Source organism: Pantherophis guttatus, chromosome 5, assembly GCF_059756535.1.
Source record: "Pantherophis guttatus breed Tessera chromosome 5, ASM5975653v1, whole genome shotgun sequence".
Taxonomy (NCBI): domain Eukaryota; kingdom Metazoa; phylum Chordata; class Lepidosauria; order Squamata; family Colubridae; genus Pantherophis; species Pantherophis guttatus.
In genome coordinates this window covers 63960779-63974677 of record NC_142067.1, presented here as the reverse complement: position 1 = coordinate 63974677, position 13899 = coordinate 63960779, and the positions used below count along the sequence as shown (strand labels likewise).

Genomic DNA, 13899 nt, shown 5'->3' with positions numbered 1-13899 from the left:
GTGTTAACCTTTTGGTTGAGGTAAGCAAGAAAGTAATTTTTAGCTAATAAAACAATGCAAATAAATATTGCAATATTTGTTTTCTCACATTATTGCCAAGTTAAGGCATTGATATAATCTTATTATTATTGTTATATCCGGTAAGCAGGAAAAAAATTAAAACTATACTATCATGTCCTACAATATATATTTTCAAAAACAGAATTGTTTTTATCGTTTGAACTGATTAAGGTAGGTGGCTCAAACTGCTTTTTGAATATAAAGGTTTACATAATCTGAATGTGTTAATGCAGAAAAAATATTCTGAGGCCACTCAAAATTGTGCATCATTTGTTTTGTACAACAATTTATTCATTTCAAACCTGTATAATCAAGGAACAGAAGTTTGCGGTTGGTAGGATCCCTCTGCTGAAATCCTATCTCCTGTAAATCCATCAGATTGAGAAAAAGATTGCTTACACATACAGGGAGGGAAAAGATGATCATTTAAAGCCTTTTTTGCACACAGGGAAGAATGGATTAGTTCTCTTGTTTGTTAAAGAATATGGGAAACCATCACTCTCCAACTTTCTCCTGAATGCTTGATAAAAGATGAAAAAAATATGGAGAAAGGCAAGATGGAGAGAGGGATCATGGGAAAGATGGATTGCATCTGAAATGCCATGGGCAAGTTGTTAAAACCTTTGAGAGTGCATTGAATCTGCAGGCCAGTGGTTCCCCAGGTTTCATCTACTGGTAAAAAAGCATGAAAAATAAGCAACATGAAATATATAAACAATCCGACAATACCTTTTTTTTTTGAACTGGTGCTAATTCTACCAATTGGTCATTGGGATTTAGTTTCATCACATGGGTCTGAAAAACATTTTTATCCCAGTAGTAATAAAAGAAAGTAATTAATGTTTATATACATGAAAACTGCTTTTTTACTAGAACATCTCAGATCAGTTTCTGAACAATCTGAAAATAAACAGAATTAGAGAAATGCAGGAAAAAGTTCTACTAAATGCCAGACTATTTTTGTTTTAGTTCAGTCATGGCTATTTTGACTGATTTGTTTACATCCACAAAATATAACTTTTTAAAGAGTGATTGGAAACCAGGATAATTTCTTTTACTTATTATGTAACCTCACATATCTACAATTTCCCTACCCCCTGTACAGTAGGGCAGCATATAAATTTAATAAATTATTATTATAACTGGAGAATATTAGCAGTCTTATGCCTCTCAAACAAGGCCTAATTTTTCTGTAGCTTTGAAAAGTATAGCACATATTGCTTTCCTAATTCTAAATATTAAATGTGCTCAGTTCCTGAAATACATTTTAAACAAAATCTTATCTAAGAAAATTCTGAATTTTAAGCAGCAAATTTTTACATCTCTTTTTAAAAATGTTTTTCCTGATATAAAATAAACACTGCTACCAATCTAGGTCAGAGACTGTCTACATTTTTAGTTCAGATGTGCATATCTGGAATTTTGTAATTATAATTATCAGGCACAATCAGTTACAAAATTTCATGAATCAAGTGGTAAAACTGTTCCTGGCCTGAACCCCTAACAGAAATCCCATTTCTGATTATTTTTCCACTCCAGCTTCTTCTTTCCTGGAAAAGTAGGCACACCTAAACAAAGCATTGCAGTGCCTTCTATTTTCAATCTGTAAGAATATCTAACAGTATCATATGTGCCAGATCCTTATTTTTTATTTATTTAAATTAAAATTTAATTAGTTTTAAATTTAATTTTAAATTACCTTGGTCATGTTTTGTGTTATTCAATACTTGGAACTGTCAAAAGCATTCCAGTTGTTTTTTTTTCTGATGAACTGTAATTGATCCAGTATAGTTAGAAAGAAAATCTGGCACACAGTTACAATTCAAATAATACATTTTCCTATTTTGTGTATCTCCAGGTTTTCCTGCAGACCTCTTCAACCATTCATTAGTAAATACATTACCATATTTAGGACATCTGCAGTATCACCAAGGGTTCTTTCTTCATTTTCATCTGAATCATTCTCTGTTGAGTTGTCCTCTGTATCACTGTTCTCCTCTTTCTTATCTCCTTTAAAACAAAATATATAATACACTTTGACTCTTTGGGGAGAAAAAGTTTGTCCTGTTAATAGTTAATACAACAGGAGAAACTTTTTTATCTCAATATGCAAATAAAGAGAGACAATGAAATACAGTGAAACTTTATGTCAGCCTCCACTTTTTCATTGCGTGCTCGGCTGCCATGAAACAGGGGGAGGGGGGAGCTATTGGAATTCTTGGGAGGGGAGAAGTGAGCTGGTGGAGAAAAAGAGAGAAACTTTGCTTCAGCGTTTCTTTGAAGTAACAAGTCAAGGTCAACTGCCGTGGCACAGCAGGAGGATGGCACCACCAGACGTTGCACCTACATGACCCCTGGGGAATTGTGGATTGGATGATTTATGCTGGACAGTTGGGGGAAAGGCTTTAGGGATGCTTTCTATATGTAATTTTCGTGCCTTTTGCTTCAGACCTTGTTTTTCTTTGGTTGCATTCAGTTCATACTTAAAAGTACCTTTCTCTATGAAAATGGAGTGGGTTTTTTTCTTTCTTGAGTTTTGAAAGGAGGCATGCCTGACATTTTATTTCATAAACCTTGATGCGGTAGTAGAAATTACTACTATCATGCAAACAACATAAATCCCTGAGATGCTATATTCTCTTGATAGCCACATTTGCTATACTCACTTCCATCTTATCCCAACTCATGGGAAATCAGGTCTTCCTGGTCTTCCAAAAGGCCATAAGAATAGGGGCCCTCCAGATCAAAGGGCCAGGGGAAGCTATGGAGAAGGAATGCCTCCAAGGTCGCACCAGATGTCAATCTTTAAGAAAAGGGACTGGAAGTGCTCATTCTTTCTGACCTAGTGATGCTTTGGTAGAGATTGTTTCACAAATAAGCTGACCCATTATTCAATATTCCACTTCAAGATTTTGTCCTGCCCAGAATTTTGTGTTACAGGGATGATCCTGTAAGGAGTTTTACTATAAGCACAGGTAGCCCTTGATTTACAACTACAGTTCAGCCAAAAATTTCCATTGCTAAACTAAACAGTTAAGTAAGTTCTGCTTCATTTTACAACTTTTCTTGCCACAGTTATTTTTTTTATTAAAAAGTTTTAACAAATATAATTTTTCCCATCCCTCCTCCCCCCCCTTCCCTGCTCCTTAATTTTTTTACATGTCCACCATATATGATAATACGTGGCATCATCACATTCACATCTCCAACACTTAGATTGTACACTTGGATACATACAGGCTAGCTTTTTAGGATCTAGATGCCATCTATAAAACATTTTATAAAAATTTTCTCTTAGGTTTTGGGCTTGCGTAAACTTTACATTTCTAACCCATATTTTTTCCCACGTTTCCATCATTATTGGCTCTTCAATATTTTGTGCCCATTTTATCATACAGTCCTTAACTAACTCAATTTCTGAATCTATTTCTACCAATGCATTATACAACCTTTTTATATGCATTTGACTTTGATCTCTAATCTGTTTTACCAAATTCTCCTCATTCTGCAAAATCCCAATTTTCTGATCTTCTCTCCATCTAGCTTGCAACTGTACATATTGAAACCATGTTTGAATTATCCTTTCTTCTCGTAGTTGATTCAGAGATTTTAATTGTAGTATACCTCCTTTCTTATTAAGAAGCTCTGTATAAGTAATCACATCCTGCCTTTGCTCTACACTTATATTCTCTATCGCGTGTCTGGGTATTGCCCACAATGGTAACTTCTCGTTTAGTTTATACTTGTACTTTTTCCAGACATGCAATAGAGCATTCCTTAATATATGACTTTTAAAAGTCTTGTCCACTTTCTTATCATATAATAAATAAGCATGCCACCCGTAAACCAAATCATATCCCTCAATATTCAATATTCTTTCTTCTGTTAAATTCATCCAATCACTAACTGCTGACAGAGCAGCTGCCTCATAATATAGTCTTAAGTTAGGCATTTTGAGACCTCCTCTTTCACGTATATACTGCATTATTTTTTGTTTTATTCTCGGTCTCTTCCCTGCCCAGACAAAATTATTAATACCCTTCTGCCGTATCTTCAAATTCTCATCTTTTTTAAGTATTGGTATCATTTGAAAAAGAAAACATTCATTTTCACCGCTGCTATTCTTCCTAACAAGGATAATTGTAATTTTTTCCAGTTTTCCATCTCTCTCTGTATTTTTTGCCACAACGGATCATAATTATGCTTAAATAATTTCGCATTTGATGTCATAATGTAGACCCCTAAATACTTAACTTTTTTAACAATTTCAAATCCTGTTAGTTTTTCTAATTCATCTTTTTGATTTATAGTCATATTTTTAGTTACTATCTTCATTTTCCCTGCATTTATTTTAAATCCAGATACTTGTCCATATTGATTAATTGTGTCCATTAAACCTACAACCGACTGTAATGGTTGGGTTAAAGTAACAACCAAGTCGTCTGCGAATGCTCGTAATCTTAGTCATACTGCCTAATTTTAATTCCATTTATTTTATCCGACCCACGTATCTTACTTAACAGAAATTCCAAGGTCAAGATAAACAATAATGGAGACAAAGGACATCCTTGTCTTGTTCCTTTTTCCATGTAAAAAGTATCTGTTAAACTACCATTGATTATTATTTGCGTTGTTTGTTTCTGATATATTGCATTAATAGATTGTGTAAAATATTCTCCGAACTGCATCTTTTCTATTATTTTCAATAAGAGTTGCCAGTTCAATCGATCAAATGCTTTCTCCGCATCAAGAAATATCAGCACCGCAGGGATTTGATTGTTCTTCCCCAAATACTCCAATAAGTTAACAACTTGCCTTACATTACTCTTCATTTGTCTGCCATTTATAAAACCAGTTTGATCATTATGAATCATTTGTTGCATGACTGTCATTAACCTATTTGCTAGTATTTTAGCAAAAATCTTGTAATCTGTATTTAAAAGTGATATGGGCCTATAATTTTTTGGCTGAGTGTGATCTTGCTCCTCCTTTGGAATCAGAGAAATATAAGCTGCCCTCCAGGATGGGGGTACATCTCCTCCAGATTGTATGTTAGTAAATAATTCGTTGAGTGGCCCCACCATTTCTGACTGCAAGTGTTTATAATAAGCAGCTGTCAAACCATCCGTCCCAGGAGCTTTACCCACTTTCAACTGCTTAATTGCAAACATAATCTCCTCGGAAGTTATTGGTTGATTTAGACCCTCCCTTTGCTCTTTTGTAATTGTAGGAATATTCTCTTTCTGTAAGTATCTATCTATATCTATACTTTGAATTTTATCACTAGCATACAACCTCGCATAAAATTCTAAAACTGCTTTTTTAATCATATTTTGCTGATAAACCTCTTTACCTTTATATTCTATTTTCTCTATGGTCCGTGACTTTTGTTTTTTCCTTAACAAATATGCTAACCATCTCCCTGGTTTATTAGCATTGCAAAAAATATTATGTTTAGTATATTGCAAATTAATTGCGACCTGATCTGCCATTAACATATTAAATTGCCCTCGCAATAAGTTAATTGTCTCTTTGATTTTCTTGTCTGCTGGGTTCAATATCAAAGCTTGTTCTTTTTTTAAAATTTCCTCTTCTAAATCCTTCCTTTTTTCCTGTTTACGTCTGTGTTTATTATTCAAATATATCAAAATACCTCTCATATATGCTTTACTTGCATCCCAGACCATTTCCATAGATGTACCCTTATGCATATTTATAATGAAAAATTCTCTCATGAATTTTTTACATTCTGTTACATTTTCCTCATATCTAAACATTTTCATTTAACCTCCAAGACCTCTTAGATCCCATTCCATACTCTAATTCCATCCAAACTGGACTATGATCCATTAAAACTCTTGGGCAGATCTTCGTCTTCTTCACCCTAGAAAAAAGATCATTAGTAATTAATATAAAATCAATCCTAGAGAAGGATTGATGTCTATCAGAAAAAAAGGTAAAGTCTTTTTCTTCGGGGTTCCTCTCTCGCCAGATATCTCTCAACTCCATATCATCCATCATTTCTAAAAACGATTTTGGCAATCTGGAACGCGTTGAGATATTCTGCAAGAGCCCCTTCTCGTCTTTTTTAGTGTCCAAACTCCATTCCAATTGCCCAGTAAGATACATGATTTATAATCCCATTGTAATAACTTGGAATGTAAAAGCTTATATAATTTTTCCTGTTGTTGGTTCGGTGCATAGACTCCAATTAAAAGTATTTTTTCTCCTTTTATTAAAAGTTCAATTGCTATAAATCTTCCTTGATCATCTGCTTCAATTAATTTGGCAATTACATCTTTTTTTTAGGTATATAACTATACCATTCTTCTACTCAGGAGCAGATGCAACAAAATGAATACCTAACCTTGCATTTATTAAATATTTTTGATCTTTACTTCTAATATGAGTCTCTTGTAAACAAATTACATCATTTTTAAACTGTTTCAAATAATGAAATATTTTTCTCCTCTTTTGTGGTGAATTTAGGTCATTAACATTCCAAGTCAAAAATCTAGTTGCCATTCTTGGCCCCCTGAAGCATTTGGAGCATCTGCTGGAAATCTCCATGCATTTTACTTTCTGGCCTTACTCCTCCCACTGCTTCTGTTTTTTTTTTTTAATTGAAAAGTTTTTATTTTTTTATAAACAAACATACATACAATATATAATCAATCAATCAGTGTATCATCTGAATACATCCTTTTTCCTCTTACTCCTCCAATATTTATCATATCTTAATATTATCATTTCATTTGTTGTAACATTTTCCCCACATTTACTTTTATATTTGTACCTTTATCTATTATCCCAACCCAACCCTTCCCACCCTCCCCACCCCCCGACTTCCCAGAGCAAAAACAGGGTATAACATTTAACAAGCAAAAGCTAAAATATACTAACCTACTACAGAATTTAAAACTCCCTCACACTCTTTAACTCCTCTTTTACAAATTCATCATCCTCCCTTTTGTAAATTCTTAAAATCAATTGGGTTAAATTCTTTCTTCCTGAATATAAAAGCCTTTTTCTTGGTATATAATCCAGTAACTTTACCAATATTACAAGCATTAACAAACACTGATAAGTTTCATTTTCATCCCTCAAACACTTTTCTTTTTCAACATTGCTCCCTAATAAAATTCTAAATTAAACATTTAGATTTTAGATTTAGATTTTATTGAATTTCTATACCGCCCTACTCCCGAAGGACTCAGGGCGGTGCACAGCCATGAAATAAAACACATAGATATACAAAATTTAAAATCGAATAAAATGAATTAAATAAATTTGGCTGAATTAATACCCATAATTTAAAATTCCCATATTTTAAAATACAGTAAAAATTTAAAATTTACACTTAAAAGGGAGAAGATTTAGGCGAGGCCAGCTTGATGAAATAACAGCGTCTTCAGCTCGCGGCAGAAGGTGCGCAGGTCCGGAATCCTCCGTATCTCTGGGGGGAGCTCATTCCAGATTGTCGGTGCCCCCACAGAGAAGGCTCTCCCCCTAGGGGCTGACAGCAGACATTGTTTGGCCGACGGCACCTGGAGGAGCCCCTCTCTGTGGGAGCGTACTGGTCGGTGGGAGGCTATTGATGGTAGTAGGCGGTCCCGTAAGTAACCAGGTCCTAAACCATGGAGCGCTTTAAAGGTGGTAACCAGAACCTTGAAGCGCACCCGGAAGACCACCGGGAGCCAGTGCAGCTCGCACAGGAGAGATGTTACATGGGAGCTCCACGTTGCTCCCATAACCACCCGCACGGCCGCACTCTGCGCCAGTTGGAGCCTCCGGGTGCACCTCAAGGGGAGCCCCATGTAGAGAGTGTTACAATAGTCCAGACGAGAGGTGACGAGGGCATGAGTGACTGTGCGTAACGAGTCCCGATCTAGAAAGGGACATAACTGGCGAATCAGGCGAACCTGATGAAAAATCCTCCCGGTCACGGCCGTCAAGTGCTCTTCTAAAGACAGCCGTGAATCCAGGAGGACGCCCAAGTTACGAGCCCTTTCCGTGGGGGCCAATGATTCGCCCCCAATAGCCAGCGATAGCGCCAGCTGACTATATCGGGACGTCGGAAACCACAGCCATTCGGTCTTGGATGGGTTGCGCCTGAGCCCGTTTCTCCCCATCCAGATCCCTACGGCCTCCAGGCACTGGGACATCACTTCAAGGGCATCGTTGGGGTGGTCCGGGGTGTCGTCAGCGTACAGATGGTACTTCACCCCGAAACCACGGATGATCTCGCCCAGCGGCTTTACATAAATGTTGAACAAAAGGGGCGAGAGAACTGATCCCTGTGGCACCCTGCATATAAGGGGCCTCGGGGTCGATCTCTGCCCTCGTCAACACAGACTGCGACCGGTCAGAGAGAAAGGAGGAGAACCACCGTAAAACGGTGCCTCCCACCCCCAACCCTTCCAGCCGGTGCAGCATGATACCATGGTTGATGGTATCAAAAGCCGCTGAGAGGTCTAACAGGACCAGGACAGAGGAACAACCCCTGTCCCGAGCTCTCCAGAGATCATCAACCAACGCGACCAATGCCGTTTCCGTGCTGTACCCAGGCCTGAAGCCCGACTGGAACGGATCTAGATACGACGCTTCATCCAGGTACTGGGGAAGCTGTCGCGCAACCACACTCTCAACAACCTTCGCAACGAAGCAAAGGTTGGAGACTGGACGATAATTAGCCAATATTGCCGGGTCCAGGGAAGGCTTCTTGAGGAGGGGCCTTACCACCGCCTCTTTCAGGGCGGCGCGGAAGACACCCTCACCCAACGAAGCATTTATAATCCCCTGGAGCCAGCCTCGCGTCACCTCCCGGGAAGCCAGCACTAACCAGGAGGGACACGAGTCCAACAAACATGTGGTCGCGTTCAATCTACCCAGAATCCTGTCCACGTCATCTGGGGTCACAGGATCAAACTCATCCCAGATAACAGTCTCAAGACCTGCCTCCGTCACCCTCGCTGGATCTATCCCGTCAGAGTCCAGACCTGCCCGAATCTGAGTGATTTTGTCATACAGATACTGAACAAAATCCTCGGCTCTTCCCTCCAAGGGGTCCTCCCGCACTTCCTGGTGGAGCAGGGAGCGGGTCACCCTAAACAGGGCGGCCGGGCGATTATCTGATGACGCAATAAGAGCAGTAAAATGAGTACATTTTGCTGCTTTTATCGCCACTAGGTAACTCCTAATATGAGATCTTACCAGTGTTCGGTCAGATTCAGAAAGACTAGCCCTCCAACAGCTCTCTAGGCGTCTTTTCCGGCGCTTCATCTCCCTCAGCTCCTCGGTAAACCAAGGAGCCAGGCGAGATCGGCGCCGGGTCAGAGGCTGCAAAGGCACGACCCGGTCCAGGGCTCCAGCAGCCGCCCTATCCCAGGCGGCCACTAGGTCCCCAGACGAGGCGTGAGCCAGAACCTCTGGGATTGGCCCAAGCTCCATCTGGAACCTATCAGGTTCCATCAGGCGCCTGGGGCGGTACCATCTTACCGGTTCCGCCTCCCTGCAGCGGGGTGCCGCGGTTCGAAGGTCAAGGCGAAGGAGTGAGTGATCTGACCATGACAAGGGCTCGATGACTATATCCCCTATCTCGAGATCACTCAACCACTGTCCAGAGACAAAAACCAAGTCCAGTGTGTTTCCCCCAGTGTGCGTAGGGCCATGAATTAGTTGGGTCAGGTCCATGGCCGTCATGGAAGCCATGAACTCCCGAGCCATTTATCCTCTTTATTCCTTCATAAACCAATTATCAATTGCTAACTATTCAGCATTAAAAATTCTAAATTAAACATTTTAAAACTTTAAACATTTTATCACTTATACCTTTTAAAATAATATAATCTTATATTAAACATTTTAAAAACCTCTTAATGCATTAATAAGGCCTTCTTAATTCATTTCTCAAAATATAAATTCCAAAACCTTCAGGAAACTATCCCTTAAATTTTTAATTAACCATTTCTATATTTTTTCCAGTCCTTCTTCCTCAATCAACATTGCTCCCTAATAAAGTTCTAAATTAGACATTTATCCTCTTTAATCCTTCATAAAATTAAACATTTTAAAACTTTAAACATTTTATCTCATATACCTTCTTAAAATACTATAATCTTATATTAAACATTTTAAAAATCTCTTAATACATCAATAAGACATTAAGTCATTTCTCAAAATATAAATTTCAAGCCCTTCAGAAAAATATCCCTCAAATTTTTAATTAGCCATTTTAATACCTCAATACCTCTTAAAAAGCTATCATTTTTACCTCGATAACTCTTAAAAAGCTATCATTTTTATATCCAAAACCAATTGTAATAACACACTATATTATTATCTTAGAATAAAATTTAAAAATACAAATTTAATTAAGCTTCTCAACCTATAGCCAAAATCCTCCCCCCCAAAAAAATTAATCTTCAATTCTTCCCTTCTTTCTGTATTTTTTCCAATCCTTTTTCTTCGATAATTCTTTCTTCTTCAGCATTGCTCCTCCTCCTGCTTTTATTTTTGAAAATTTTAAAATTTGGATTTGAGGTTGATGTCTCTTTGAAAGTTTCTGTAAAGTTATTTTCAATAATACTTTCTCCTTCAGCATTGCTCCTCCCCCTGCTTTTATTTTCGAAAATTTTTGGATATAGATTTGAGACTGATGCATCTTTGAAGATTGCTCTCTCCTAAAAGTTATCTCCTTCATTTTGAAACTTCCATTTCGACTCTTCCTGCTTATATAATCAATCACTTCCTCTCTTAAAAGTTGATTCTGTCTGTAAAACCAAGAATTGTCGCGATAAAGTTTATCAGTCTGCAGGAAAGAGTCTATTTGCTGCTTTTCTATTAACTGCATAGAAGCCTCTGCCAAAACTTCTGTTTTCAATGTGGTAACTTCCATTGTGTCCCTGACAGACTCTTTTCCCTGCTCCAAAGACAAGTTAGATTTCCTTCCTCTTTTCCAGCCAGCAAATCATTTTTGTTCTCCAGATGATAATTTTGAAAAGTCCTTTCAATTGATTCCAGTATAGCAGAAGTATAGAAATTTAAAAGTTCTTGTAAAACCTCCACAGTCACAACTTGTGAATTTGCTGGCTTATATAGTAATGATCCTCCATCCTTGATGTCAGCCATATTTCAATTCCCAGTTTAAGTTTGTTCAGCTATCAGGTCAATAAATCCAATAATTTTCCACTCAATTTAGAGGTATAAAGTAGTTAAGGTCAATACCATAGTCTCTTTCATTTCACTAACACTTTAAATCTTTTTCTTGCCACGTAATCAGGTAGCTTTTACAATGTTGCAGCTTTAACGATCACTTTCACTTATAAGTTTTGTTTTAAACGCCTTAAGCGCCATCTTTTTTTCCTTTTTCTTTTAAACGGAGTTAAAGTTTAATACTTGCATTTTTTTGTTCTCCTGATTTGCTCTGCCAGCATCCAGGTTCAAATTTTAGTCCTTAAAATTGCGCTGCTGGTGTGGTCGTGACCCCTTGTTCTGCTTAAAGCAGAATCGTCCCCGATCCGGAGCACTGAAGGGCTTTCAGGGAACTCTCACCCTGCAAACCCCAGGCTTAAAAAAAAAGCCTGGGGGTCTAGGGGAGCTCTACCCAGACCCTTCTGCTCTTCTCTCCCCCTTTTTCCCTGGGGGAGAGTTTCAAGCTGTTAGAACAGCTGATTTTTGCTGTTCTAGTGGCAAACGGAATCGCGGGGCTGGAGCTTCTAAAGGAGCGTCCATTCGGGAAACGCGGAGCCACCAGAAGTCCCCACTGCTTCTGTTTTTGTAGTATCTTGAATCATCTGAAATTGCTGCACTCTTAATTCTTCTTGACGCTTGGCTGCCGCTCGGGTTTGTCTTTGATCCTTAGGTTCTTCTATCTCCAAGGCTTGAACAGTAGTTGAAAGTTGTATTAATTCTTCTTGAGTAATCAAAGCTCCCTTTTGGGCCTGAGCCAACAATTCTTCCTTCTCCCCCTTTCTTGCCTCCTCTGCTTCCGTCTTCCTTCTAGCTTCTGGGGTCTGTGGGCATCCAGCCTTTAGTACATTGGTGTAAAAATCTCTTGCCTTCCACACTGAGTTAAGACGATATCTTTCTCCTGAATAGTTCACCCCTAGTCCAGCTGGAACTTCCCATCTGTACTGTATCTGACGGTTTCTCAGTTCTTTCACCAGAAAGGCACAATCCCTTCTGGCTCTCAACATTTGGGGGGGGGGATTTCTTTCAGTATTAAAAGCTCCTGCCCCTGCACTTGAAGTTTATTTTTAAAAGTGATTTGTAGGATTTCATTGAGTATTCTCCTTGTTGTAAAATAGACTACAGTGTCTCTTGGTAAATGTTTCTGTCTGGCAACCCATGAATTGACACGATAAATTTTGTCAATTTGCCATTCGAGATTTGCTTTTTGATCTCCCATTATCTGTGCAAATGCTTCTGAAAAGATCTCTCTCAAATTCTCTTGCTTATTTTCTTTGAGGCCTCTTATTCTCAAAGCAAATTCCATATCTCGATATTGTATCATTATCACATCAGCCTCTGCTCTTTCCATCTTATCCTGGACCTCCACCATTTTATTTTCCAAGTTCTCATTAGAATGCTTAATTTCTTCCACTTTTTCATCTACTGCTTCAATATGGCCTGCCAAACCTTGAACTACCATGATAATATCTTCTCTAATTTCTTGATTTCGCTCTTTAATTTGAACTATCTCCTCAGCAATATCTCGAATTTTATCCTCAAACACCGAAGCAATTTTGTGGCTTGTGTTTTAAGGGCTTCCTGCAACATTTCAAGTGTTAATATTGTTGGTTCCGTTGGAACAGACAGCGATTGCAATTTGGACGTTTGAGCTGGCGAGCTCTCAGCACTTTTAGGTACAATAGTCTTTGTTTTGAAGCCATTTTTAGTTCCAATTTGAATTTATACAGCAGCCAGAACAATAAATCCACCAAATCCAAAAATTCCCAGTCTTTAAATAATATCAATCCCTTTTTTTAAAAGATCACTGCTGTAGTCTTTTTAGCCTTTAATCTTCTTTTTTTTTTAAAGCAGAAATCTCTAATTTTGAATAGGGGCTGCCAGCGCTAAACAAAACTTTCCTTTTTAACTTTCGCTTTCACGCCCCATTAAAGCTCAATCGCCATCTTGGTTTCACTTTCCAAGCCGCTAGACAGCTGATTTGTGCTGTTCTAGCGGCTTTACGAGATCTTGGGGCTGGCGCTCGTAAAAGGAGCGTTTTCGGCGCCTGCGGTGCCACCGGAAGTCCTCTCTTGCCACAGTTATTAAATGAATTACTGCAGTTGTTAAATTAGTAATACAGTTGTTAAGTGAACCTGGCGTCTTCATTGTCTTTGCTTGTCAGAGGGTCATAAAAGGTGATCACATGACCATGGGACACTGCAACAATCATAGATACATGCCAGTTGCAAAGCATCTTAAATTTGTTCACATGACCATGGGGATGCTGCAATGGTCGTAAGTGTGAAAAACAATCATAAGTCTCTTTTTTCAGGGCTGTTGTAATTTTGAACAAAAGGTTATAAGTCAAGGAGTACCTATAAACAAAACACAGTTTACCTGTTTCATGAGCCACAATGGATTCAGATTCTTTATTTCTATCAGTTCTGCCAAGTGGAAGAGTACTGCTGATGTCACTTGATGTAAGTTTTAGGGAAGTTTTCCCCAATGGGGGAAGCGTTCTCAGCAATCGACTACATTGTTCTGGTGATTTTTCCTTCTGAAAGGGTTAGAAGAAAGCAAATCACATTTATATTAGATTTTTAAAGAATAATATACAGAATATATTAAAGATACTATCCATATTTCAGATTTTGGGACAGGCTCTGT

The 13899-nt window shown here is 38.2% G+C and overlaps 1 protein-coding gene across 3 annotated transcripts in view; it reads right to left on the bottom strand.

The window, feature by feature from the left end:
- Window positions 1-13899, bottom strand: part of RPGR (retinitis pigmentosa GTPase regulator) — a 114455-nt gene that overhangs the window by 20266 nt on the left and 80290 nt on the right. For all 3 annotated transcript variants that reach the window (XM_087871274.1, XM_087871273.1, XM_060694062.2), the window contains exons 11-13: window positions 13630-13789; window positions 1964-2070; window positions 790-855 (exon numbers count right to left, since the gene is read on the bottom strand). In XM_087871274.1, the coding sequence (XP_087727400.1) occupies window positions 790-855; window positions 1964-2070; window positions 13630-13789 (333 nt within the window). The remainder of the gene's footprint in view (window positions 1-789; window positions 856-1963; window positions 2071-13629; window positions 13790-13899) is intronic.